The 25,793-nt window shown below is 43.1% G+C and overlaps 3 protein-coding genes across 8 annotated transcripts in view; 2 read left to right on the plus strand and 1 right to left on the minus strand.

The window, feature by feature from the left end:
• Positions 1-8,078, plus strand: part of plxnb3 (plexin B3) — a 51,606-nt gene extending 43,528 nt beyond the window's left edge. For all 4 annotated transcript variants that reach the window (XM_083674868.1, XM_083674870.1, XM_083674871.1 and 1 more), the window contains 10 exons: positions 335-494; positions 1,421-1,524; positions 1,703-1,787; positions 1,967-2,133; positions 2,377-2,537; positions 2,962-3,109; positions 3,265-3,329; positions 3,483-3,558; positions 4,053-4,127; positions 4,309-8,078. In XM_083674868.1, the coding sequence (XP_083530994.1) occupies positions 335-494; positions 1,421-1,524; positions 1,703-1,787; positions 1,967-2,133; positions 2,377-2,537; positions 2,962-3,109; positions 3,265-3,329; positions 3,483-3,558; positions 4,053-4,127; positions 4,309-4,413 (1,146 nt within the window). In that variant the 3' untranslated portion in view covers positions 4,414-8,078. The remainder of the gene's footprint in view (positions 1-334; positions 495-1,420; positions 1,525-1,702; positions 1,788-1,966; positions 2,134-2,376; positions 2,538-2,961; positions 3,110-3,264; positions 3,330-3,482; positions 3,559-4,052; positions 4,128-4,308) is intronic.
• Positions 8,079-8,339: 261 nt separating this feature from the next.
• On the plus strand, positions 8,340-19,461 carry srpk3 (SRSF protein kinase 3). Of its 3 annotated transcripts, none has more exons than XM_083674875.1 (16): positions 8,340-8,382; positions 8,881-8,989; positions 9,728-10,497; positions 11,223-11,331; positions 11,584-11,671; positions 11,968-12,055; positions 12,576-12,682; positions 12,803-12,968; positions 13,595-13,620; positions 15,649-15,868; positions 16,130-16,420; positions 16,679-16,776; positions 17,157-17,264; positions 17,821-17,890; positions 18,549-18,641; positions 19,266-19,461. In XM_083674875.1, exons 1-16 carry the CDS (start codon positions 8,367-8,369, stop codon positions 19,448-19,450), a joined length of 2,544 nt encoding a protein of 847 aa, XP_083531001.1. In that variant the 5' UTR covers positions 8,340-8,366; the 3' UTR covers positions 19,451-19,461. The 3 variants fall into 3 exon arrangements, with proteins under 3 accessions (XP_083531001.1, XP_083531000.1, XP_083530999.1); XM_083674874.1 differs by having other exon boundaries at positions 8,352-8,382; positions 8,878-8,989; XM_083674873.1 differs by lacking the exon at positions 8,340-8,382 and having other exon boundaries at positions 8,693-8,989.
• An 88-nt stretch (positions 19,462-19,549) lies between these two features.
• tsr2 (TSR2 ribosome maturation factor) lies at positions 19,550-22,359 on the minus strand (the record flags this gene model as incomplete). Its single annotated transcript, XM_083674883.1, has 5 exons — positions 19,550-20,766; positions 21,030-21,200; positions 21,453-21,544; positions 21,705-21,795; positions 22,282-22,359. The coding sequence occupies 5 exons, from the start codon at positions 22,357-22,359 to the stop codon at positions 20,638-20,640; spliced, it is 561 nt and encodes a 186-aa protein (XP_083531009.1). The 3' UTR covers positions 19,550-20,637.
• Positions 22,360-25,793: the final 3,434 nt, after the last annotated feature.

Raw genomic sequence — 25,793 nt, forward strand, 5'->3', positions numbered from 1 at the left:
CAGCCTGATGGCTATAGGAATGAAGCTTCCTCTTGTTGGCGTTAAAGAGTCTGTTGGGGCGTCTTAGGCTGGCCCCAGGTCTGTTCGTGCTTCCAACAACTCATCAACGACTATGGCTGTCATGCCATACAGTATGTGACATGTCATCTTGGTCATGGAGTTGTCTCATACAGACCTTGGCCAAGCTAAGATGTTTGTCTTTTTTGACATTGACCTGTTATGACTGAATTATAAAAAAAGAAAAGAAAAAAGAAAGAACGAAGAAAAACAATACGCTATGCAATTTAAATGTGAGTGATGGATTGACTTTGTGTGTTCCACTGTTGTGTTTTAGACCCTGACAGTGATGTTGAAGACAGGCGTGGAGGTGCAGCCCTGTCCTGTCAAGGTCCTGGACACAGACACCATCACCCAGGTCAAGGACAAGATCCTGGACCAGATCTACAAGGGAGCCGCCTTCTCTCAGAGGCCCGCTGCAGACTCCCTGGACCTGGGTATGAAACCTGGAAACACCCCCTCAGCTATACAATACAGTACAATACAATACAGTACAATACAATACAGTACAATACAATATAATACAATACAATACAACACAATACAATACAATGCAGTACAACACAATACAATACTATACAGTACAATACAATACAACACAATACAATACTGTACAGTATAATACAATACAATACAACACAATACAATACTATACAGTACAATACAATGCAACACAATACAATACTATACAGTATAATACAATACAACACAATACAATACTATACAGTACAATACAATGCAACACAATACAATACTATACAGTACAATATAATACAACACAATACTATACTATACAGTACAATACAATACAATACAGTACAGTACAATACAAAGGAGTTTATTTTTCCTGTGTGGGTACTAACCCTAACCCTAACCCTTTTGTGGTGTGGTAAGCTACAAACAGGTATAAAAAGAATAAAAAACGCACACCCAAGGCGAACATAACTCCAAAACACAATAAAAATTGGAGGCCCACTCTTCTGTTGACATTTATATGGACCCTAAGGGAAGGCTAGCGAGCCCAAACGTCAGTGGGCCGAATAAATAAACGTACAGCAGTGAGAGAAGAATGCACGACTTTCCTTCTCATGATTCGTTTAAGGCCGGTTAGAGTCAGCACTAATCCACAGCACACCTGTCGCCATTACAGTGCCAAGAAATCAATAGTAAACAAAGACAAATACAACAAGACCACTTAAACTACAATTGGCTCTGAGACGGGGAGTGTGGAGTTCAGGGGGTGGTAGACGGGGGTGGTAGATCTTTGATGCCGTGGAAGCAACACCAGTATAAAACATGGAAAAATCATTGACATAATGGGTTCAATTATAGATGGTTCTAAAAGTCCAATTTGTTTCCACAGAATGGCGATCCGGGCAGGCCGGTCACCTGACTCTGTCTGACGATGATGTCACGGCTATCGTCCAGGGCCGCTGGAAGAAAATCAACACTCTGCAGCACTACAAGGCATGTCCTGACGCGCACACACACACACACACACACACACACTCAAGTCCTGACACACACACACACACACACACACACTCACACACACACACACACACACAGATCTTCTCCTTCATTTGTAGATGAAAGCATCTGCTAAATGACTCAGTTCTCTGAATGTCCTCCTCTGTTCTCCCAGGTGCCGGACGGGGCCACAGTCGCTCTGATCCCACGCTTCAGTTCTGTTGGAATCGGTGTCAGCCAGGTCTACCAGACTGGTGAGAGTAAGTGTTATTAACTTCAACTTAACTTAAAAAGGGTCAATCTGGGATTCAAACAACAAACAAATCGTTCTCCCATGCAACTTATTTTGCTGAGTGACATGATCCCACACGTTGCAGTTTCCAGTGTCCCTGTTGTGCGTGTGTAACATGTGAAGTGTGTCCCTCTGTCCCTCCTGTAGAAACGCCCATGCTGGAGGGCGAGGAGGAGGAGGGCCTGAGACTGTGGCATCTGGTGAGGTCCACTGAGGATCCCGAGATTCCCAAACACCGGAAGAGCAGCATGAGAGAGAGGGAACGTGCCAAGGCAATACCTGAGATCTACCTGACACGACTACTCTCTATGAAGGTAAACACACACACACACACACACACACACACGCACACACGCTCGCGCACTCGTGTGCTCACACAGGCACACACCCACATTCACTCACTCACTTACTCACACACACATTACACGCACATACGCATTCACACACACACACACACACACACACACTCTCGCTCTCTTTCACTCTCTCTCACATACCAGACCCTCTCACAGATGTATCAAGCCGTGTGCCAAACCATTGTTTGTTCCTTCCCCCAGGGTACGTTGCAGAAGTTTGTGGACGACGTGTTCGTGGCCATCCTCAACACCAAGCGTCCACCGCCCATCGCCGTCAGGTTCTTCTTTGACTTCCTGGACGACATGGCCGAGAAGCACGGGATCGACGACCCGGAAACCGTTCACATCTGGAAAACCAACAGGTCAGAACTCAGAACAGTGTCCTACAGTGACAGTAGATACGTGTTGCCTTCCTTCCTTTGCTGCCCCTAGTGGCCACACTGAAAATGTTAAAGCGTAACACGGGCAACGTTTTCGAACAGCAGCGATTGCGTGCGTATCCTTGGAAACCAAACAAAACGTAAAAATGGTAGGTAAACGCCAGTGCTTGACCTCGACAACAGATCTTAAAGTGCTTTGTTTGGACAAAAACAGGGCTCTTCACTGAACTTTCCTCGTCATGCAATCTTATTCCTTGATCTCTACCGATTTATCATGGCCATTTAGCACTATTGTAAAGCACAAATCTACATACTGTATAGAAATATATATCCACTATTAGTTTGTTGTTCTTCTTCTTCTTCTTCTTCATGGTAAATAACATCTTGGACCCCCCTGTCTCTTCAGCTTGCCGTTGCGGTTCTGGGTGAACATCCTGAAGAATCCTCAGTTTGTCTTTGACGTCCAGGTCACTGACAGCGTGGACGCGGTCCTGTCTGTCATCGCTCAGACCTTCATCGACTCCTGCACCACGTCTGAGCACAAAGTGGGACGGGTCAGTGTGAATGTCGTTGTACCTCTTCTTCTGCTGCCATCTCCCTCTGGTTACTGCTCAAGTATAATGTGGACAGAAAGGAGTTTAAATGGATGAAAAAGACGTAGTTGGCGGTATGTTTGTCATTTGAATGATTGTGTTGTCATTGCCTACAGGACTCCCCTGTCAATAAACTGCTGTATGCCAGAGAAATACCCCGATACAAGCAGCTGGTGGAGAGGTGAGACAGACACTCTGTGTGTGTGTGTGTGTTTGACTGTGTGGGTGTTTGACTGTGTGTGTGTGTGTGTGTGTGTGTGTGTGTGTGTGTGTGTGTGTGTGTTTGACTGTGTTGTATTTTATAGGTGTGACATTGTGTGTGTGTGTGTTCCAGGTATTACAGTGACATCCACAGTGCAGCGTCTGGTTGCTACCAGGAGATGAACTCCACCCTCACAGAGCTCTCTGGGGTGAGTGTGGATTTGAATTCTAATGAATTAACTCAATAATTAATTGCATTTATGTAGCGCCTTTCTGGACACCCAAAGTAAGAGGGAGAACTTTGAGATCGACTCGGCTTTGAGATCCTATTCACTAGGGTGTTTATGTCAGAGGTCGAATGTGAGGTTACCTTGACAAGGTGAACAATGTACTTGCTGTACATAGATTACATTTACATTACATTTATGGCATTTAGCAGACGCCTTTATCCAAAGCGACTTACAACAAATACATTTGTTTAAGTAAGTGAATCATCTATCCATCAGTCATCATAAGATAAAGTAATCAATGCTCAGACCAGGGGCCATAGGCAGTCACAATGCTAGAAGAAGGATTTTTTATTATTATTATTAACAGGAGAGAAACTTTTACAGGGGAGTAGTGGGGGTTAAGATGTGTAGTAGTGATCTTGGTAGTGATCTCAATGATGTTTTGTTTTTTGACCCACATCTTGTTATTGTAGAGCTTTGCATCAGAGATGAACAGTTTGGTGGCTCTGCATGAGCTCTACAAGTACATCAACAAGTACTACGATCAGGTAGGAGATTCTGCCACACACACGCGCGCGCACACACACACACACACACACACACAAATGTATCCATCCTATCTAATCTAACTATAGTTAGTCTCCCATGATGATTATTAGTTGCAGTATTCACAAGAACACTCATATTATTTATTCCTCATCATGACTTCTCTCAACTTTGTCCCTTCAGATCATCATGTCTCTGGAGGAGGACGCAGCGGGTCAGAAGATGCAGCTGGCCTACCGCCTGCAGCAGGTCGCCGCCCTGGTGGAGAACAAAGTCACTGACCTGTGACCTCGATGACCCTTGACCCCTGGACTTTGTCTTTGACATAAGAGGGCTACCATGGGAAAGACGCCACTCGAACCACTGAACTGCCTGTTAGTGCGAGACTCAATCACTGGCTGTAAAGCAAGAAAACCAAACACTGGAGATCCAATCTTTCTACAACCTTTCTACAACCATTCTACAACCGTTCTTTTGTTCTTTTTGTTGAAATCCACTCTTGTTGAGGGTTGAAATGACAGTATGATCAAAGGGAAATGGAAATAGTTTTGGGAATGAATTTTTCCAAAAACGATATGGCGAGGGAGCTTAGCTGCAGGCCTTTTTTAAATTAGATTGTAAGATCACAAATCAACGCAGAGGAACGTTTCGCTTCCATTGTGCGTACCTTGGATGCATCTGTGCTGTGTGTGTGTGTGTGTGTCTGTCTGATCATTTCATTGTGTGTCTGTGTGTGTGTGTGTGTGTGTGTGCACGTGTGTGCGTGCGCGAGCGTGCATGCGCTTTTGTCTGTATACCTGTATGCAATTCATGGGCCTTTTATCCTGTGCATCCTGTACGTCGGGAATCTGAATCGCAGTGACACAGTATGCGAAACTCTTATTTGATCATATCAACCTCTTCTCAATATACTGGGCAGTTACCAGAGTTCTATAGGAGTGAAGTGATGGTTATTGTGCTGTAATAAGCTGATGCCGCAGTTGTAGAGACAGTCTTGTCTCGTATCAGTTCAGGTTGAGCAGCACTACTGCCATAGTCTCCACTCACAACAGGGACTCTAAGGGACTTTACACACAACAGGGCTGACTCAAAACCAAACTGTGCTGACTTGTATATTTCAATTTTCACATTTTCCTTTCCAGCACTGTTTCAGCAACTACGGTGGATGAGTAACCAAGCCAGCCCAGCTCAGCTCAGCTCAGTTCGGCTCTGTAGTGTGAATTCGGGTTGTTAGTACTGGACCTACATATCCCGAAACATCGGAAAAAGGTCAAGAAATCGAGTTTTGCTAAATCACTCTTGAACAGTAGCCTCTCCAGCATTAGGAGTGTCTCTCTGTATCTTTGAATACCGGTGACGTTTAGGTGTGTTATGTCTTAATGTTTCCCCCTTCTCATTTGTTTGTTTTGTGGCAAAGAAATGTGTTATTGTGTTGACCTCCGTATCACTGTAGACATATTTTATATGTTTTTCCTTTCCAACATTTGCTTATAGATGGTCACTGTGAGCACAAGTGCCAAATAAGTGTTTACTATGTAAATGAGTCACTCTTTACTGCAGAAAACAGGAATGTTACATGTTCCCATAACGTGCATTTCGTCTCATGTGGGGTCTAAACCATTCTTCAAGTGGTGGATGTAGAAAGTATAGTTTGATGAACAACACAATCTGCTGTTAAAACCCTAAAACTAATTGAGTCTTAGGAGTCCTATCTCCTCTTGACATAATCAAAGTTATACCAAATTAACGGTTTAATATATTTAGGCCAAATAATAGGCAGAGAATGCAAAGCAATAAGAAGTCTGTCAGGGAAACTACCAGTGACTGTAATAAATGGGGGGGGGCTAATTGTTTGAACAGACAATGCCAGGTGTCCTCATAAGTGTGTGTGTGGGGGAGGTAGGGGGGGGAGTTGAACAGGTTTTGTAACTTCAAAACAAACAGTAATTTGAAAACCAGCTGCGTTCGGTTAGCAGGACATAATGCCGCACAGACACTGTATAGAAACTAACTTATTCACTGTAAATAGTGCTTATTTATACATAACAGACAACCATATGTGCCTTCTTTTAACTTAAAACGACTACCAATGTAAAATGTAGAAGTTGGAACTCGTTTGCCAAATGAAAGAAGTGGCAAACTTGTTTTAGAATATGTACTGTGGGATTTGTAAAGACGTAATTCAGTATCTTGAGGTAATCTTCCATGGATCCTCTCTGTTTCACTATTTCATGTATTAGGCTGCTGACAAAGCTGAGACCATATAGTTGCATAGGGCCAGTTTTCCGGACAAAGATTAAGCCTAGTCCTAGAGAGCATCCATTGAAATTTTCCATTGAAAGTGTTAGTCCAGGACTAGTCTTAATCTGTGTCTGGAAAACCAGCCCATAATCTGAATGGCTGACACTGTACTGAGGTGTTAACTGGAAATAACTGTAGTGTTTCTCTCAGATGGCTCATTCAGGGCTCTTCTACCCCACATCTTCAGTATTGACATAATTCCTTATGAACCTCTCATGGTTACTAGAAGACAGACAGCGTCTCTGACATTGATCCAGCTCTTGGTTTGATGGATGCCAACGTTAGTGTACATAGAGATCATTTTAAGTATTTATCTTGGGGATTGTAAAGTTTGTGTGTAGTTAATTGTTGAATGGCTATCTTGATTCGTTTTGACCCCCCCCCCCCCCCCCCACACACACACACACACACACCCTCCCCCCCAGCACTTTGTGTCAATATCTCTGGATTGTTTCTTACTTATAGAGCTCCTTGATAGTGTGAATGACTTGAGTTAAAAGGAGGTTTTTTCCTGACTAGACTGTGCCATTTGTGTCAAGTCTATAGTGGCTGTGTATGTTGGAAAAAGTGAAATAGTTACTGTATTTCTGGGCATTTGTGTCATTTTATGTGGCCCACCGGTGGCACCTTAAAAAAGAAAACACTGAAAGCTGAAGATATCGTACCGTATGTAATATATGGCACCATTACATCACTGTGTGTCTTTCAATTTAATATTCACAAGTACGCTTATAAATCAAGTCTTTTTGTTAATACACACCCACAATGTATTTATTCACGTTCGCAGCAGTATTTATTTTCTGTTTTGTTTGAAGCTTCCGAGGTTCTTAAGATAAATGTCTACTGAGGCAGTTCCCAAACGTCTATACCTGCTAGTACAGTATGTGTGCTTATGTTGATATTTGCCTGTTCGTTTCTGAGCCTGTGTTCTTGCCCGTAGTTGTGGTTTTAATAAGAGATAGATTTTGCATGTGAGTGATTTTATTGTGTCTGGTTGTGTGTTTTAACAAATGCCTGATTCTTTTAGCTTACAATCAGAGCACATAATGCTGAGTGTGAGTATGTATATGAGTATGTTTGCAACTTTGCAAGATCTTCTGCATGACAGTAAAAAAAAACTAAAAAACCATTGACAAAACTTCTGTCACAAACCCTTTTCTCTGAGAGGATAGAAGGTCCATTTAAACTAATTCCTCATTGTGTTGTTCAATTTGTTTCCTGACTCAGTTATGCTACTTGTACAGTTTTGTAATAATACTCATATTCTGGAACATGGACAACTCAAGCCCCCAGAATGCCTGAGGGCATTGTGTGTATTTTGATGGGAAGGTCTCTGTCAGATAAACAATAACAAAACTTAAATGTTTTTTTTATACAAGGGAAAGCAATTTACAGTGATTTGTAAAATGGAATCGGGAGTTAAAGAGAGCTGAAACCCAGCCTTATGTTTTTCACTCTTTTGTATTTGTATTGTGTATAGTTTGCTAACAAATGTGTATATGTGCCTGTATATATTGTGAAGAGAATCAGTTCTTTCTCTCAACTTTGATGGAATTGCTCTTTATTGTTACATGAGAAATGGGGAGCCAAAATGAGTCAGTAATCAAATGAGAATTTGTATGGGGGAAAATAAAGTTATAATTTTAACATTGCTTAGTCTTTGTGTGTATGATTTGTATATCATTGCAAGGTTACATAATAACACTTGTGGCACACACAGACACACACACACACAACTCAATAACTGTGAAAGGCAGATGACAACTGACAATATTGGCGTGCCAAAGTGAGGATTATGTGAGTTGTTGTGTACTACCTCTGGATTCTCCAGACATATCCTCTGACCACTGCCCTGCCACTGCTCCGAAAATCTAGCACACAACACCACAGCGCATGCGCGAACCAAAATCCAGCCAGTGTGCGCGGTGACAGCTGCCCTGATGATATCGATAAACGGTGAGAGTTTTAAACACGCCGATATTAGGTTTTGTACGTTCGAACACGATGTGAATGTCAAAGGTAATTGTAATAGCAGTGACTTCTTCGTCCCGTCGTCGAGTTGTAATAGATTTCTGTCATTGCATACAACCGTAGCATTAGGAAGCCAGCCAGGCTAACTAGCTTGCTGTCTGGCAGGCGGCGCACGATAACGTTAGCATGCTGCTATCCCATATAGACTGACGAGTTGGCAGCTGTCAGTTTAGCAAGCTAATATTAGAAATCATTTCGGTGGCAATATGTTTTCCAGTACAGTTTCTATGTAGCTTTATGCATGTCAATCTATTTTGCTTGTGTAGCTATTCATGACATTGCTGTAAACTGTAAACCCCCCCGAGTGTAGCATAGTAGCTAATCTGGCCAGCTGATTTTCCATGCGTGTGGTGCGGGCTGCAGTCCTGGCTGCGCCGTGCTAGCGGTACGCTATCTTGATGTATTCACTGTTCACGACAGCAGTGTCCGGCGGTAACAATATCCCGCATAGCAGCCACGGCAAGAAACACAAGAAGAAAGGCAAGAAACATCGCAAAGCATCTGGTGAAGACATTGCCACTTTGGAGATTGGGTGAGTGCTATGTTATTTCTATTCCTGACAGACCGACATCTATGCGTAATACAACAGAGCATGTTCAAGATCCTGCGGCTGGGTTTCTGTCTGTGTGTGTATGAGCTAAAAATATACAGGAGCGGTGGAGCGACTCACCTCTCCAGATAAGCACATTGACTCATGCCTCCCTCCCCTCCTCCCTCCCTCTGTGCCTATTTTAATTTAACCCTGGCAAACCTCAACAATGCACATCTCACTCACTCATGTCAGAAATCCATCATCACAGGGGACCATACAAGTCATACAAGTTTATATATGGGGAGGGGGAGTGCACGACTTCGACTAACATTATCTCATGGTAATTACATAATCCACCAATGAATTTCAGACATGGCTCTCTGGATTTCAATCTAATTTGGTGCTAGACTCACTCATTAAAGAACACAAACCCCTTATTGTCTTTGGTCAGACACACAGGCTTCTTGTTGACTAGAAAACCGCAGTATTTCAGTTGCTGAATGACAAGTCAGTGGTTTAGTTGCTCTAGTGGAATTCGGACAACACTGTTATGTCTATTTAATAGAAAGATAGAAACTTGATGGTTGTTACTGTATTGTTTGGGAAAAGCTATTTCTTTCTCCTTCCTAAATAAGTCATATACTGTAGCATTACCTGATGCAGAGACAGTTCATGTGAACAGCACAGGTTTTAACTGACAGTTGATTGTTCTGTTGTGTTGTATTGTGTTTGTTTCAGGTCCCAGATTCCCACCGCTGATGAAATCTGTCACATCCTGACCATCCATAGGCCTGCGACTCCACCCAAGACCCCTCCAACCCCTCCACTCTCCCGAAGCCCCCCTGACCTCCAACCTCCTCCTCACTTCAACCTGTCCCAGACCCCGCCCAATTTCCAATCCCCGGCCCCTCTCAACCTGTCCCAAAGCCCCCCAGACCTCCAACCTCCTCCCACTCTCAACCTGTCCCAAAGCCCCCCAGACCGCCAACCTCCTCCCCCCCTCAAACCGTCGAAAACCTCCCGGGACCTCCAACTCCCTTCCCCTCTCAACTTCTCCCAAAGCCCCCCAGACCGCCAACCTCCTCCCCCCCTCAACCTGTCCCAAAGCCCCCCAGTCCTCCAACCTCCCCCTCCCCATAACTTATCCCAAAGCCCCCGGGACCTCCAACTCCCTTCCCCTCTCAACTTCTCCCAGAGCCCGCCAGCTCTCCATCCCCCTGCTCCACTCTCCTACTCCCTACCTATACCACGAGCAACTACCACTGCTGACATATTAACTGACATACTGTCCTCTCCAGAGGCTTTGTCCTCCACTACCATCGCCCCCTCACTGGGTTTACCACCTATCTTCTCCACTACGCCACCTGCAACATTGTTGGCCCCCCCACCTCAGACCCAGACACCCCCAAAGGCTCTGAGCCCCCCACCTCCAGACTTCACTCCTCCCCCTCCAGAGTTGCTCGGGTCAGACGATGAAGAACAGGAGGATCCAACAGATTATTGTAAAGGTACAAACGTTTCATAATATCTGGACGAAATAGACCAATGGAGGGAGGGTGGGAGGGTGGGGTGGGACACTGGTGAATTAGAGGAGTAGGAGGACATGTTACATGTACTGACCTTTTAAAGTAGTGTCCCTTTTTATCATGCTTATGTTTATCACAATTATGTTGAATTATTCAGTAATTAAATGAGTAAAAGTCCTCAGAAGAGGGGGGTGGTGGCGGAGCTATACAAGAAAAAAAAGGAGAGGTGCAAACATCACTCTCAAACCGACCCATTCAGAGCCATGTATACATTTACAGATAGATATTTTCATGGCTCTGGTTGAATCCACACAATGGGTTGATGCAGTTAAACGGCAGCAGGTGAAAATGGCTGTAGAGGTCCAAGATGGCCAAAGACCCTTATGTTGTGTTGATAGTGTGGCAGTTTGGAAATTTGGCAGTATAGCTCATAGATAGCCCTACAGAACTTGTTGTATTGGTGGTTACGATAACAAAGGCAAACGCTGTGTGATTGTATGTCAAGAACTTGAGTATTTCTGTATGATCCCTTGTGTCCTCTATCCTCCTCCTCCTCCTCCTCCATATTAAAAGTCATTGAAAGAGAACATCTTGGGTTTGGTCCCCTCAGACCTTCCCCTCCAATGTGTTTTTTGAGAAGGAGGTGAAGAGAGAGGACTCGAGCAACCAAGGAAAGGCTTTTGAGATTCAACCTGTGTACGTTTCAGGTGGGTACTACCCAGTGAAGATCGGAGACTTGTTCAATGGTCGCTACCATGTGGTCAGGAAGCTTGGTTGGGGTCACTTCTCCACCGTATGGCTGTGCTGGGACCTGCAGTAAGTACTATTGATTTCCAGTGCTGATCATAACGGTGCCAATCTGTAATACGCTGCTTAAGATGACATTAATGATAATTGACTCTTAAGTCTTAGTCCAGGTCCTGGACATACAAGTCTATGTACGGACAGACTTCAATCCACACTTTGGTTCTGTTTCTCTGGGCGCTGTCACTAACGGCTAACTGTTAGCATAATTAACCTAAAACACAAAGTCACTGCATTATTTGTGTGTTTGTGTTTTGAATCCAGGAGGAAGCGCTTTGTGGCCCTGAAGGTGGTGAAGAGCGCCCAGCACTACACAGAGACCGCTCTGGATGAGATCAAACTGCTAAGATGTGTAAGCGCATTTTCATTCCTCTCCTCTCCCTCAGACAAGAGAAGACGAGATCAACAGAATCACAGATGGAACTCAATAAATGACTACAAGCCCAAGGGGCACCGTCTAAAACAAATTACATTTGTTGTACTGTGAAATTTATTGACGTCTTCATTTTCTTCAGTTGTCACTGTGCTACTTGGTTAGTTTGCTAGCTCAACACTCTGGGGAAGCGCTGTGGAATGCATTCTAACACAATCTCAGAGCAAACGCTCACTCATGCTTCTGATTTGAACCAACATTTCTGTGCCCCTTAGGTGCGAGACAGTGACCCAACTGATCCCAAAAGAGAGACCATTGTACAGCTAATTGACGACTTCAAGATATCTGGAGTCAATGGAGTCCGTATCCTTTCTGTTCTATACACCACACTGTATGATGATGACCCTTGAACTTTGAAGGTGTCTGGAAAACTGGAAATTTCTCATCCTCTTCCCTCTCTCCACAAATCTCGGTGTTTCTCTCACCCCCTCAGAAGATAAAAGGGATGTTTCAGCCTATTTCCTACAATAAAATGTACAGGTTCGTCTGGTATATAGTATTGTATATATAACTATGTTTGAAGTTTCTTTGAGGAGATTTTGTCTTGTAAGTTTAACAATGCTAAACTAAGTGGCATCAGAATCCTGTCTATTGGAAAGGGCGCTGTGCAGAGAACCGGAGAACAGAGAACCGGAGAAGCTTTCACTACTGACCTATGAGAACTCATGGTAAGATGATATTTCACCTGAACATGAAAATAAGCTGAACCGTCCCTTTAAGCTTCAGGTCCTGTCCCAGCTCCGTTTCCACAACAGTGCCAGGAAATGCTTCTGTGTAAACAGGGTTTGAGTGAAGCCTCTTCCTTAACCTACGTGTGTGTCAGACGTGTGTATGGTCCTGGAGGTCCTGGGGCACCAGCTGCTCAAGTGGATCATCAAGTCCAACTACATGGGCCTGCCCCTGGTCTGTGTGAAGAGCATCCTCAGACAGGTGGGACGCAGATCCTTCTCCGTTTATAACATGTTTAAACATACACATGTTCTCTTAACTATGTCAATGATTCTGGTCTGAACATCGGGTAAGAGTGGTTCTGTCTCCCTCCTCTCCCAGGTCCTCCAGGGTCTAGACTATCTGCACACCAAATGCAAGATCATTCACACAGACATCAAGCCCGAGAACATCCTATTGGACGTGGATGAGGTTTACATCAGACGATTGGCTGCTGAGGCTACCATGTGGCAACAGTCTGGAGCCCCACCCCCCTCAGGCTCCTCTGGTGAGTCTTATTGGCTCATTAGGATGGTACATGATGACAGTTGGTGTTGTGGGCTTGTCATAGAGGTCTATGATTTCAAGTAAGCTGTTCTAGTTTCCATAGCTTTCAATAAATTCAGTTTCGCAAGGAAGAACATAATGTTATTCCATTTGTTTGATGTAAATGACGGTTGGTTGTTATTATTAGGATTATATTAGGGACATCTTGTCAGTTTTTCTAGTGTGTCTGTGTACTATGAGCTGTAATGATTCTCAATCTGATGAATTCAGCCTGACACATTTCTGACTTCACTGTCACACGTGTACTTCTGCAAGCACATCTATCTTCACTTTGATTTAAGCCTAAGCTCTCTCTCTCAAATTCTGTAGAATGTGGTTAGATTTTTGAATCTGTGGTGTGTTTTTGCATGTTTTAGCTATCTGTCTCTCTATCTCTATCTTTCATCTCTGGCTTACTCTCTGGTATCAAATCTGGTCATCGTCATTTCTTCTGTCTCTATTTGGTTTTCTAACTTTTGTCCTGTTTTTCTTGTGTGTCTGTTTTTGTGATCATTCCGGTTTACTATCCCTCCCTCCCGCCCTCCTCCCTCCCTCCCTCCCTCCCTCTCCCTTCTGTTCTGATGGCAGTTAGCACCGCTCCAAGGGAGAATCAGGTATGTTTGAGTTGTCTGCTGCCACAGAAGGGATAGTCTTAATATTGCACACTCTAAGAAATGAATCACCTATGGTGAACAATGCTTAACATTGATTATAACCACTAATGATATAACTCACCTCAGTTTCTGTGTGATGTGTGAGCATCTTGCCTAGCGATTTTCTAACTGTGATGATGTCCGCCTGGAGTGGTGTGTGTATCTTAAACACTCACTGAACGCTGTGACTTTTGCAAGTATGCAGTGTTGCATGAGTTTTTCTTTACTGTTTACAGAATTCCCAAGTTAGAAAATAGGAAAGTTGGTTTTTGAAAAGGGAACACGGCCTGCATCATCAGACACAAATAAAGAGTAGAGGTTCTTGCCCATTCAGTAATCGTATCTTCGGTAACTATCTGTGTCAGTACACAGGGTCCCATGACTGACAGTTTAATTATTTTATGCCACCTGCTGCTTTCCAACAACACAAATTAGATTATCATTTTAAATTGTTTTGTGGAAAGGGGTAGAAATCTCTTTGGTGTCTCAAATAGTTTAATTGGCTGCTCTCTGTGTTCTCTCTGCAGAACCTTGTTTGTTCCTGTTTTGTGTTAACCTCTGTTCTTCTTATCTCCGGTCTCTCATTATGAAATTATTTCAGTGGGATTAACAGATTAGCGATTCATATTTGAAATGGGTAATGACCTTGCAGCAGGTGAAAGCGTATCATGTTTTCCCTCTTGATTTATCTCCGGTGTCGACTTACAAAGATGGCTTTAAAATGCAGTTCTTCCAATGCTCAATGAACCCACTGTTCTCAGTGCTTTGAATTATGCATTCAGCTGGTAACAATTTAATGAAGCATCACAGGATTGGCGGTAGAAGACAACATTTAATATGTTGACAGTTTACCCCCAGTCTTAATAGACATCAGTCAACACACAAGAATTGTGTTAATTGTCATACAGATCTAGAATAACAAAACCTGTGTGGAAAAAGAAAGCGTCCTCAAAGACTTCTGATGTCTAGCGTGTGCTCCTCCCCTCACTCCCTGCATCACTGTTATTCACTTGGAAAACTGCGTGCCATCAGATCCCTCAGGGTACAGTTGGCCCTTCCTCAAATTCCAGGCGTGGCTGACAGGCTCACGTTGGCTGTGTCAGCAGCGCTAGCCTAGCAAGAGGTAGGCAGTCGCTGAGCGCAAGAAAGCCAGGTCAGAGCAGACGACCGGGGGCCAGTTCACCAGGTCAGCTGTGAGAGGGACACTGGGATCAGATGGAAGTCGAAGGGAGGGGTGTGGGGGGGGTGGACAGTCTCGGAAACCCCCTACAGGAGAGAGTGGAGAAGATGGCAGCAACCTACTGCAGCTCCAAATATAGAAGTAGCAAGTGGTCAGTATAGACCGAGCTGGAGTGGTGTCGAGTTTTAACGACTGTTCCAAGTGCTGTTTTGTCAGTAAACATGGCTTTATGTTATGTACGTTCAAAATCAACAACGTTTCTGACAGTTTGTTTGGGAGGGGGGGGGGGTGAATGCGGTTCCATGGTGGAAGTGACAGTAACGATGCGTAGCATCTGTAGAGGTTGTCATGTGAACTAGAATTACGCCCTATCATTTGGTGGGTACGGGTGTGCTCCATTTTAGCTCCGCTGTTCTATTATTAGAACATTAATTGAAGCGAATCCCTGTTTTGTCTGAGCCTGGGTACCAGTTGTTTTGAGGGAGGCATGCGTGCGTGCGACAATGGTTTCCTCCTTGTTTAAATGTTTCCACGTTGGTAGTTCGTTACCACCTTTCTTCAACCTTTGCACTGTTTTGCTTGAATGTTGTTTTCAGTATGCTAGAGTCTGTTTATACTGTCCAGTGGGATCATTTGTAGCTTTCATTATTAGTGTTGTCTGCCAGCATCAAATTGTCAATCTGGCATCATGACTTGGACTTGAAACACATTCTCAGACAGATGCCCTTGCCTGACCCCTTGTATCCATCTCCATCGTGTGCGTGTGTCTGTATGTATGTATGTGTGTGTGTGCGCGCGTGTGTGTCTAGACGGGCAAGGTCACCAAGAACAAGAAGAAGAAGTTGAAGAGGAAGGCCAAGAGGCAGCAGCGTCTGCTGGAGGAGAGACTGGTGGACCTGCAGAAGATGGAGGAGCTGGATGGGGTGTCCCTACCAGACCCCTCTGGACCTGGGTCAGGGACGGGCTCCAACCCCCTCAGGACCCCCTGGGAACAGGAGGACGGAGGGGACACAGGCAGACCGGCTAACCGTGAGTAGCATCAAACCACGCTACATTATAGAAATCGATGCGATTTACGATTTATTGTTATGAGTAAACAAATCACACCCTATTTGAAGGTGTTTTGATTGTACTGTCCATCGATTTGTCATGTCATCTTAATTGAAACACTGGTTAATGTTGATTCTAGATGTCCATAACAGCATCGTCATCTGGCTATGGCTTTTTAAATGGCCCCTTTAACGATCAATCAAGTTTTTAGTTTTTTTTTCTCTTGAATGTCCTCCTCAGGCTCCTCTGCGGTGAACGGGAACGGTAACGGTAATGGTAACTGCTGCCCGCCGCGCGGCTCATCCAACACCAAGGCCAGTCCAGAGTCTGGTGGCTCGTCATGGCTGGAGGAGAGCTTTAACGGCGTGGGCGGCGCCGGCAGTCACCCCCTGCTGCGGTTCTCCAGCCCTGGGTCGGGCCTGTCAGGCCTGTCAGAGATGTCCGGCTCCATCCTGTCAGCCACCTCCGAGTCAGCACTGTCCACCCTGTCAGGCTACTCCACGGGGAGGGACAGCCAGCTCTCCCCCAGCAGTCAGTATCTCACTGGGGCCCTGCCTTTCTTTTGCTTTCCGTCCCTGTGTTTTTAACATTTCAAACTTTTTAAAGTCTTAGTATTTTTTGAAATAATATTTCTATGGTCGCATCTCACCTACAATATTTTCTTTTAAGGCAGCACTTCTCTGTAGTTGTGTGAGCACAACTTTCTTCCGATTTTGCGATTTGTGATTCATGAGCGAAATTGGAACATGTCTTCTTTTTTTTTTTCTCTCTGTCTCTGCGTTACTCTAGTGTTCAGCTCAGCAGATTTCCTGGTCAACCCGCTGGAGCCACAGAATGCCGACAAAATCCGCATCAAGATTGCAGACCTGGGAAACGCCTGCTGGGTGGTAAGTGTCTGCTTTCCCCACATTTGTTGTTTCAGCAGAAAAACAAGCGTTCACATACCTACTTACTGAATCCTCTTTGTGCCTGAGGGAACTGGCACTCTGCCAGCCTCATCGTATTCAGTTCAACTCAATTCCACTCGATTGAATCTAGTTCCCAGCAGTAGTCATGCTAGCCTGGACTTGGAGACAAGTTGAGATGTTGTGGCAGTGGAAGACGGGTGGAGGTAGAAGAAATCAGAGAAACACGCTCGTGTTGGATTCCATTCCATGCATTCCAATGAGCCCGTCCTCCGACTTTCTACCTCCATCCGCCTCCGCTGGTGTGCGGATATGAGAATACGTGGCCTGGTTGTTGACGCGTCCCTCTACGTGGTCCTCAGCACAAGCACTTCACCGAAGACATCCAGACCCGACAGTACCGAGCCCTGGAGGTGTTGATAGGGGCAGAGTACGGCACGCCGGCTGACATTTGGAGCACAGCCTGCATGGTGAGTACTAGCCTCTCTCTCTCCTTCCTTGGCCATTCACCCCCGTTTATCTCCATGGTTAGAGTAACCTACCCTGAGATCGGAAGGTTGGGGGTTCCATCCCCGGCCATGTCAAATCAAAGACTAAAAATGGGACCCGATGCCTCTCTGCTTGGTACTCAGCATTAAGGAGATAGATTGGGGGGGGGGGGGGGGGGGGGGTGTAAGGCCCTGTGTCAGACTAGTGTCCTGTCCAGAGGGTGTACTTGGACATCAAGCTGCCTCACACTACAGAAACAGGAGATGGGCTCCTGCCTTGTAAGTAATTAGCCTCGTCACCCACTGTAACGGGTGGTGCTTTTGGGTCAGTTGTCTTCCTCAATCCCCCAGCCAGTAGAAAGTGAACTCACCATGACACTTTGCTTGGCAACCGCTGTCATCCCTAAATAGCCTAACCCCCCCCTCCCCCCAAATCCCAACCCCCTCCCCCCCCTTACTTTAAAGGGATGTTGCACTTAAAACATGAAAGTAGAACGTGGCCACAGCTTGACAGCTGGTGTGTTTGTTTCTGTTTCAGGCATTTGAGTTGGCTACAGGAGACTACCTGTTTGAGCCCCACTCAGGAGAGGACTACACTAGAGATGAAGGTAAATCCAGCACACAAACACAATTGACAATGATGAGAGTTGATGTTGAATGTTAGTTAAATGGTAGGTGGTGGTGATGGATATCTTATGATGCCGATGCTATTTTACCAGGTATACCATTATTATGTTGTATCTTACTCCTGTGTAACTGTTATTATATGATGCACTGTCGTCTTCTGTCAGATCACATTGCCCCTCATCATTATCATGTTGAATGTGTAGGAGTAATGATAACTTCAACTAAGTCAAATAGTATTTGCAGCATATCTTAACACTGTACTGTTTTATCTTAAAGGTGCATTATGTAACATTCAAGCTTCCTAATGGTTGTAATGACTGTTTCATCGGTAGCGATCAGAGAATGGGATCCCTTGAAAGAAATATCATTTACCCAAAAAGCACTTTCTAAAATCGAGTGTCTAGGGGCGATTGGCCAGGGGTGTTCTAGGCCTCTTCAAATCACGCGCGCGTGCAGAATCTCCACAGATAATGTCTGACACTGCCAAGTCCATTTCGGGATGGGGGTGATCAGGGAGGATGTTGCTGTTTGGAACTCGAAACTGAATTTGGCCTGAGTGGCAGATTTCCGACCGACTGACACACAGCTCTTTTTACACTGCACTGTTTCTGTGTCTAACTGTGATGATTATACCCACAGATCACATCGCCCACGTCATAGAGTTACTGGGGGCCATTCCTCCTTCCTTTGCCCTGTCTGGTAGATACTCACGAGAGTACTTCAATCGCCAAGGTAAGCCTGAACATTACACCCTCACTCTGGGCTTCAGTTATGCCAAACACAAGCCGTGTGTCGTGTATGGAAAACGCAACGAGTCACAGTAGTAGGAGCTTTATCCATTACATGATGTGCTTCTAGGTCAGACCGTGTGAATATCCTATTTTTTTTGCCCATTTCATCTGCAATGCGTCTGGATGAAATTAGATATTTCCCTGGGCTATTCCTCGAACTCGACTCTTCCCGAAAATGTAGGCTATTCTCAAAAGGTGACGTGGCACATTACATGCACAAGGGGGCACCAAAGAAGTGACCAGTTGAAATGGAGAGTGACGTCGTAGGGTAGTCTGGTGTACTCAACCAATGACAAGCTTCTTGTATGTAAAGGAAAGACCATGGCAAGATCATGGCTCCCTTTTATATTATAATAATTATTATATTATAATAATCCACATTTCACTTGTATTGTAGCATCATAATGCAAGCTTGATGTAGTACATATGACAGTTTGAGTATGTCATTTAGTGTTGTTTTGTACACAGCAGTACTGGGTGTCTATTAAAAAAAATGTTTTTAAAAAAAGTCTTCCGGGACATTAAATGTATCATTATCCTGTATTGTTGCGTTCTCCTTGTGAAGGTGAGCTGAGGCACATCGCCAACCTGAAGCCGTGGGGTCTGTTCGAGGTGCTGCTGGAGAAGTACGAGTGGCCCCTGGAGCAGGCGGCCCAGTTCAGCGACTTCCTCATGACTATGCTGCAGCTCACCCCCGAGAAGAGGGCCACCGCAGTGGAGTGTCTGCACCACCCCTGGCTCAGCTCCTAGGCAACGAGACGACTGTACAACACAACACACTACCATGCGTCTAACCTGTTACCGTGTTCATACTCTGTTACTGTAGGTCTGGGGACCGTGATGGTCAAACCAGGGTTCCAATTACACATTGACTCTTAGGGGCCCCCCCCCCCCCCCCCAACATAGATACAGTACTTTTGACTTTCTAGAGGTGCCCTACATTGACACTTCAATTGTAAGGAACCCTTTGTAGTTCGAACCCTGTACTGAATGATCACCCCCAGACGGAATCTGAATCTCTGAATGAATTGTATGAGTATTTATCTAGCTAATATAAATGAGTAAACTGAAGTTTCCATTACTCTGAGCACATAAGTAGCGATAACCTGTAAGTAAATCTACAGATCTTTTTTTTTTTTTATTTATTAAACAGCTTTTACAAGTAAAACGGTCAGGAGGATGATGGTGATATCTGTAGTTTGATTGTTTTCAAATGTATGTATGTATGATCTACTTCTCATTGTACTGAGTCACATATTTATGTTAAAATAGTGCCTTGATATGCCAGATGTAAAATGACAAAAAAAAAAAAATAACAAAAAAAAATATATGCCTTCACTTTTTTTATACATGTCGCCAAACTGTGTGTGGAATGCTTCTTATTTTGTGGACATAAAAATGTATGAAAACTATGACTGAAAGAAAAGACCAGAGATCTTACAAACCTGTGTTCTTCTGAATAAATCTTTTTTGGAAACCCAGATTCAAGAATTTTATTTACACCCATGTTAATGGGATAGGATGAATTCATATCTGTTATACAGCGCTGATAATATTTAGCTTTTGACACACTGTACATTGTAGACATTTCCTTTGCTGACTGACTTTTGTGGCAATTGGTCTCATCGTAATGCATAGGGCAACATAAATATCACATTACTCGATTTAAGAGTAGTGTACATTAAATGAACACCACCAAGGAAATCATTGTGGTACAACACAAGATGGCTGCTTTCTCATCTGATAGGTGTAATACGGACCTTTCTGAGGCTGACCTGGTGAACTGGCCCCCGTCGTCCGCTCTGTCTTTTGCTTGCCTCAGCTAAAATGAGTCCATCCTCCAAGAATGACATCGCTGCCATAGGGAGATCGTATATAAAAACGGTAACAGTTTCAGGGATTAGAATCCAGAGACTCAGCGCTTCCTCAAAATCCTCTCACTTCTTGCGCACCACTGTCCAGCCATCCTCTTCTTCAGGTGACTTCGGTGGAGGAGGTTGAGGCTGATGTGTCTTTTTGGGTGCCGTGCTTGTGGAGTTTGATGTCGCTGCTTCACACTCCATGGACTGTGAATGACATTATATATTTTATATATTATTACATATTACGTTTTAACATTAGATATGCCATTATTCGCTGAAATAACCAACATATGACCCTTTCAGAAATGAATCGGGTTGCACCTCAATAGTCAAATATGGCGTCATCTCCTCTCCATTGACACTGATCTGATTAAGAAAGACAGGTGAAGGCAATGTTTTATGAAGGAGATGACGCCTCTTTAGACTATTGAGATGCATCCCAACAAAGGAGCCCTGTGTAGGCCTACCTCTGTTTCATCGTCCTCACTGGCTCCATCCTCATCAGCAGGTGTTGGTGCAGGTGTGACCTTGGCTCTCTCTGCACTCTTTTTCTGTGCAAGTTTGGCTAGCTCGTCTTTGACCTCCACCAGCTTTCCTTGTTGACATTGCGTGAATATCCGGGAAATTTGCTGTGCTATCTGGTAAGAGAAAAGTGAGGGAGTTTTTTTTTTTTTAAGAGGGTGGATAACAGTAAAACATTATAGGAAAATTACAGGACATTATGGTGGTAAAAAATAAAAAAAATAATCCTAACCATGGTACTATATTGACCTCTGAAATAATCTACAGCAGTTTGTATATGCATTTTTCCGAGAGAGAGAAAACATGTATACAAATAATATGATTGCTCCACTGACAGTGGAAGTTAAGATTGTGAAACGCAAACACACCTGCGGTAAACTTCCATCATCCACCACTGTGTCAAACTCATTGTCCATCAGGTCAGCGATGTAGTCCTCCACTTCATACTCCTGTAAATTGGCTGTAAAACACATCTCAATTTAATACACCTTCAAAGAAAACTGCAACATAATAATATTGTTGTTATTATTATTGAGCATGATGACAGTCAACCAAATACGAACTGTAGGACACAGGTGCATCATGAAACCAGTTTCGGGGTATGGAGTGGGTCTGGTTACCGTTGTCGTGAAAATATTGCTGGACTACGTCCACCATCCAGTCCGCCTTCTGCTGGCTGTACGCGCCTCCAAAGCCATTATCGACGGCTATCTGGAAAAACAACACAGTGTCCTTATAAAAAAAAAAAACACCAATACACACATACAACATCTACATACAATGTCGATGGTTTCAGTTGTGTTGTAAGCTAGCTAACGCTGTAGAGGCGACTGTCTCGTCCAAATGATGTCCAGCGATGTAACATCACAAACACTCAGATGTCCCTTCATCACTCGGTGAAGTTTGCGTGTTCGACAATATTCTCGTAGTTATAGAGGTCGAATAAGGCCACACTAACATTTCAAAATCCAAATGTTAAAACGTATGACTAGTAGTAGGTAGGGACACGTACTAATCGTTACTTGCCAGATGAAGGAGCAGCAACCGAGGGGGGGGTCTAACATTAGCCATGCCGTGTCTAGCTTGTTCAGATCAGTAACGTTATTTCCATTTAGTACGCTACTTCACTTTGAACGAATACTGTAAAAATGTCTATGTCCAACTTCATAGTATTATATATAGTAAGTATTCACATACCTGTAAAACAGGCCAAGTATCTAGGATTGCTTTCACGGCTTCAGTAAAAAGTTCACGTGTAGACTTGTGGGCTTCCATTTTGGAAACAATCAGACCTTACTTGCCGAGTCAGAGTTTCGTGATGGAATCTCCTCCAAGGTACAATAATCGACCACTGATGTCATCAATATGGGAGACGATTAGATAGATATTTATGATAACACCAGGATAGATACATGATATGTTTATGTTCCATATTAAAAAGTGTAGAGTAAACATGTTGTCCCCCACGAATGATGTAGCGCCCCTCTATAAATGGAGAGTGATGGAGAAGCCTGTGAATGAAGTAAAACGTTTATTTATAAACGTTTTACTATGACTCTGGTTCTCTGTTTTACCGTCGCCCACAGGGAGAGCTTTTCTCTTGGTGCGATCACCTTCTGTGACCAAAGAGAAAAATAATTTGGGCGTCATACTAACTCAATATATAAGACACCTTTACTTAAAACACACATTTCACCAATTGGCTAAGACAAAATATTATATATTTGGTTACAAATGCGACTGGCTATAAACCTAGGTTACACAACCCTGGTTTCCGTATTGATATAGGCCAAGTTTGGGTATTAAGTTATGCTGCATAACAGTCTTCACTCACAAAATATTATTCCCAAATTCGTCGTTAGGCTATAGGCCGACTGTATTAGGCTACACTCCTACAGGCGATGGTGGATAATCCCAGGATAAAACTGACCGGCCGAGAGATCTCTGATAAAGCTTTAGCAAGCATCTAGGTGTTGTGAATATCTTGGACCTGGAGTAAATCTCTGGATGTGTAGTAGACCTAATGAATGACAATCATCAGATAGCAATCTTGAGAAATGTACAGCTTTATTGAACTATATATTTTGAATACATTGAATGAACATCATCTTACAACATTTATATATTCAAGATACTTTTCCATACTTGTATTGTAAGTATGCAGACTCATTATAGCAATTAAAAAATTGCAGTGACTTGGAAGAGAATGGCTGACTTTAAAGAAACACAGAGCAAGGTGACAGCTTCTGAGCAATGTTTGGAAGAATTCATGCAATATTGCAGATAACTTTGGTATTGGACTGAGGCAAAAGCTGATGGAAGCCAAAAACAAGCTCTTGTACAATACACATTGAGGCGTGCATACTGTGTAGCAATGCTATAAAGGATTTTAAACCATGGTTGACCAGTAGAGATGATCACATTATGTTACTGAAAATCCAGTCAAAAATGTACTAACATTTCAATGTTCAGATAAAGACACTATTAAACAAACAATTGTTTTGACTAACTGTTCAAAATGGTGTTTTCTGAATGTAGAGCTAACAAAATACACTTCTCTTTTAGAGGGCATATGTTAACAGATCTGCCAAACAATTTCCTTTGACCCCATTTGACTACAATTTGTCCTCTAGTCAGTAGAGGAAGGTCAATGATTTATCCTTTTTATCCCACACAAGTTGTCATTTCCTTGGAGTAAATAGTTTCTTAAGTCTGTGGGAGGGATGTGCAGAATATTAATACATACCCATTTAAAGAGAAACATTGGCTAAATGATGAAGGACAAATGCATTCATCACAACTCAAAATGACATTTTTAAGACCAACTGAAAGTCAAGCAGGACCATATTTGATATTATAAGAGTCATTTCTGGTTAAGTGTTTGTAGTTCAAATTACATTCAGGGATATTCAGAGAATTCCCAGACACTCATAAAAGATTGGATAAATACAAGAGCAAACATTATATATTGGCCGGTGACAGAATGTTCAACTCTTATGACATAAAATAATGTTGATGTTTTCTAGTTGTGCAGAATGCAGATCAAACAATTGGGAGTGAATTTTCTTGCATCCTTCAAGCGATGAGCAAAGCACTTGTTTTTTTTTTGCTGTCTCTCTGAACCATCTGACAAGTCCTGGAAGATTGGGTGTTGTGCGCCAGATGGATGCTCTCAACAGTCAGTCATGCGTCTGTGGTATTTCAGTTTAATGTGACCAATATCATAACCACAGATGAGTATTGGTATGGCATGTCACTTCACAAAATACACTGAGTCCATTTCCAAACTGCTGCATTGATGGAAAGAAAAAAACTGCTTGCTATATCCAAAGAGCTTTGGATATCCATTTCTTTCCACTGTGTTTCAAATAGTGAGCCTGTTATTCAAATTGCATTCTCTCGAGATCTTGAGCATCTTGAGCATGTACATACTGTATATATTAACAAAGTACACATTCGTTAAGTAGGAGATCTAGCGCATAATTCAGGTGCAGCGTTTTTAAGAGCTCTGCAGATGAAAATGTGATGTAGAAAATGGACTGACTCCAATCTGTGGAATTAGAGATCTTGTTCTATACATTCTATTTCTATCTGCAGCATTCCGTAGTGTCACACCTGTTGTATGTCCTTGAGTTCCCAACCCGGCTACTGTATACAGTCGGAGGCTAGTAGAGAACAATGTTATAATGCTACATAGCCTCCCTAATGTTACACGGCCATTCCTGAATGCTTGTCAGAGCAAGACCCTGTTTGTCTTTCAGCATCAGACATTCTCCAGATGTGTAGTGTGTATTTACATAAGGTATTGCTTGTGTGTGAGAGTGTTTATATTATATAGTTATTCCTTTTTCAAATTGTATGATCTTTACACATACGTACATACATATATACACGTCAGTTTACAGTACATTGTCATTCGTCCGTTTTTAACCCCTTCCTCACCATCTACGCGTGCCCATAATATAATGCTGGGCTGTATGGTAATACTGCTTCAAACCAACAGGCAACTGAACTGCATTGTCCATTTGAATCCAACTCCTTTCCTTGATAAGTAAACTAAAGAACCTGAAATAATACTGTCTCCATGTCGGCACATGACACTAATCCTTAGAAAACAACTTGTTTTGTTCTATAAACAAACGTTAAACAAACCGTTATTTATTTTTTTATCCATACTGAAAACTATCATGTTATTGGCTCAAAATGTCACATTTCCTCATGTAAAAAAAGCACTTCAACAGTAACAGTGATATCAAAATCTCACTATTCGGATCAATCGTAAAGAAAATGGGCAAGAAAACAGCCTCCAGGATTATTATTAGTTGTACTTCGAGTTGTGACTTCATTCTCTGTGTGTGTGGAACCACACACACACACACACTTCAATTGTAGGCATACAAAGTTTTCAATCGACTTGTAAATTTAGAGTGGGTTCCTGTACTAGTATAAATGGTTATTGCGTAGTACAACTGTTATTGCGTATTCAAATGGGCCAGGAGGCAACTCCACAACCACAACCAAATTAGCCCTTCCATAGGAACCTATATCCATGCTTCTTAATAGAACTTCATTGGAAGAGCAACTTTTACCATCAGAGTAAAAACTAATAAAACATCAAACCCAAATATCTACACTGATTATATTTTCTATAAAGAAGAAACTTTTTCTCATTAAAAAAATAAGAACACAACAATATTATTATATTATCA

The sequence above is a fragment of the Argentina silus genome (genome assembly GCF_951799395.1).
Source record: "Argentina silus genome assembly, chromosome: 8".
Taxonomy (NCBI): Eukaryota; Metazoa; Chordata; class Actinopteri; order Argentiniformes; family Argentinidae; genus Argentina; species Argentina silus.

Coding starts and splice junctions, on each gene's coding strand:
- srpk3 (XM_083674873.1), top strand. CDS start 8,856: ATGTATTCACTGTTCACGACAGCAGTGTCCGGCGGTAACAATATCCCG. Junction 17,891..18,548: donor GGACTACACTAGAGATGAAG/GTAAATCCAGCA, acceptor TTATACCCACAG/ATCACATCGCCCACGTCATA. Junction 18,642..19,265: donor AGAGTACTTCAATCGCCAAG/GTAAGCCTGAAC, acceptor CTCCTTGTGAAG/GTGAGCTGAGGCACATCGCC.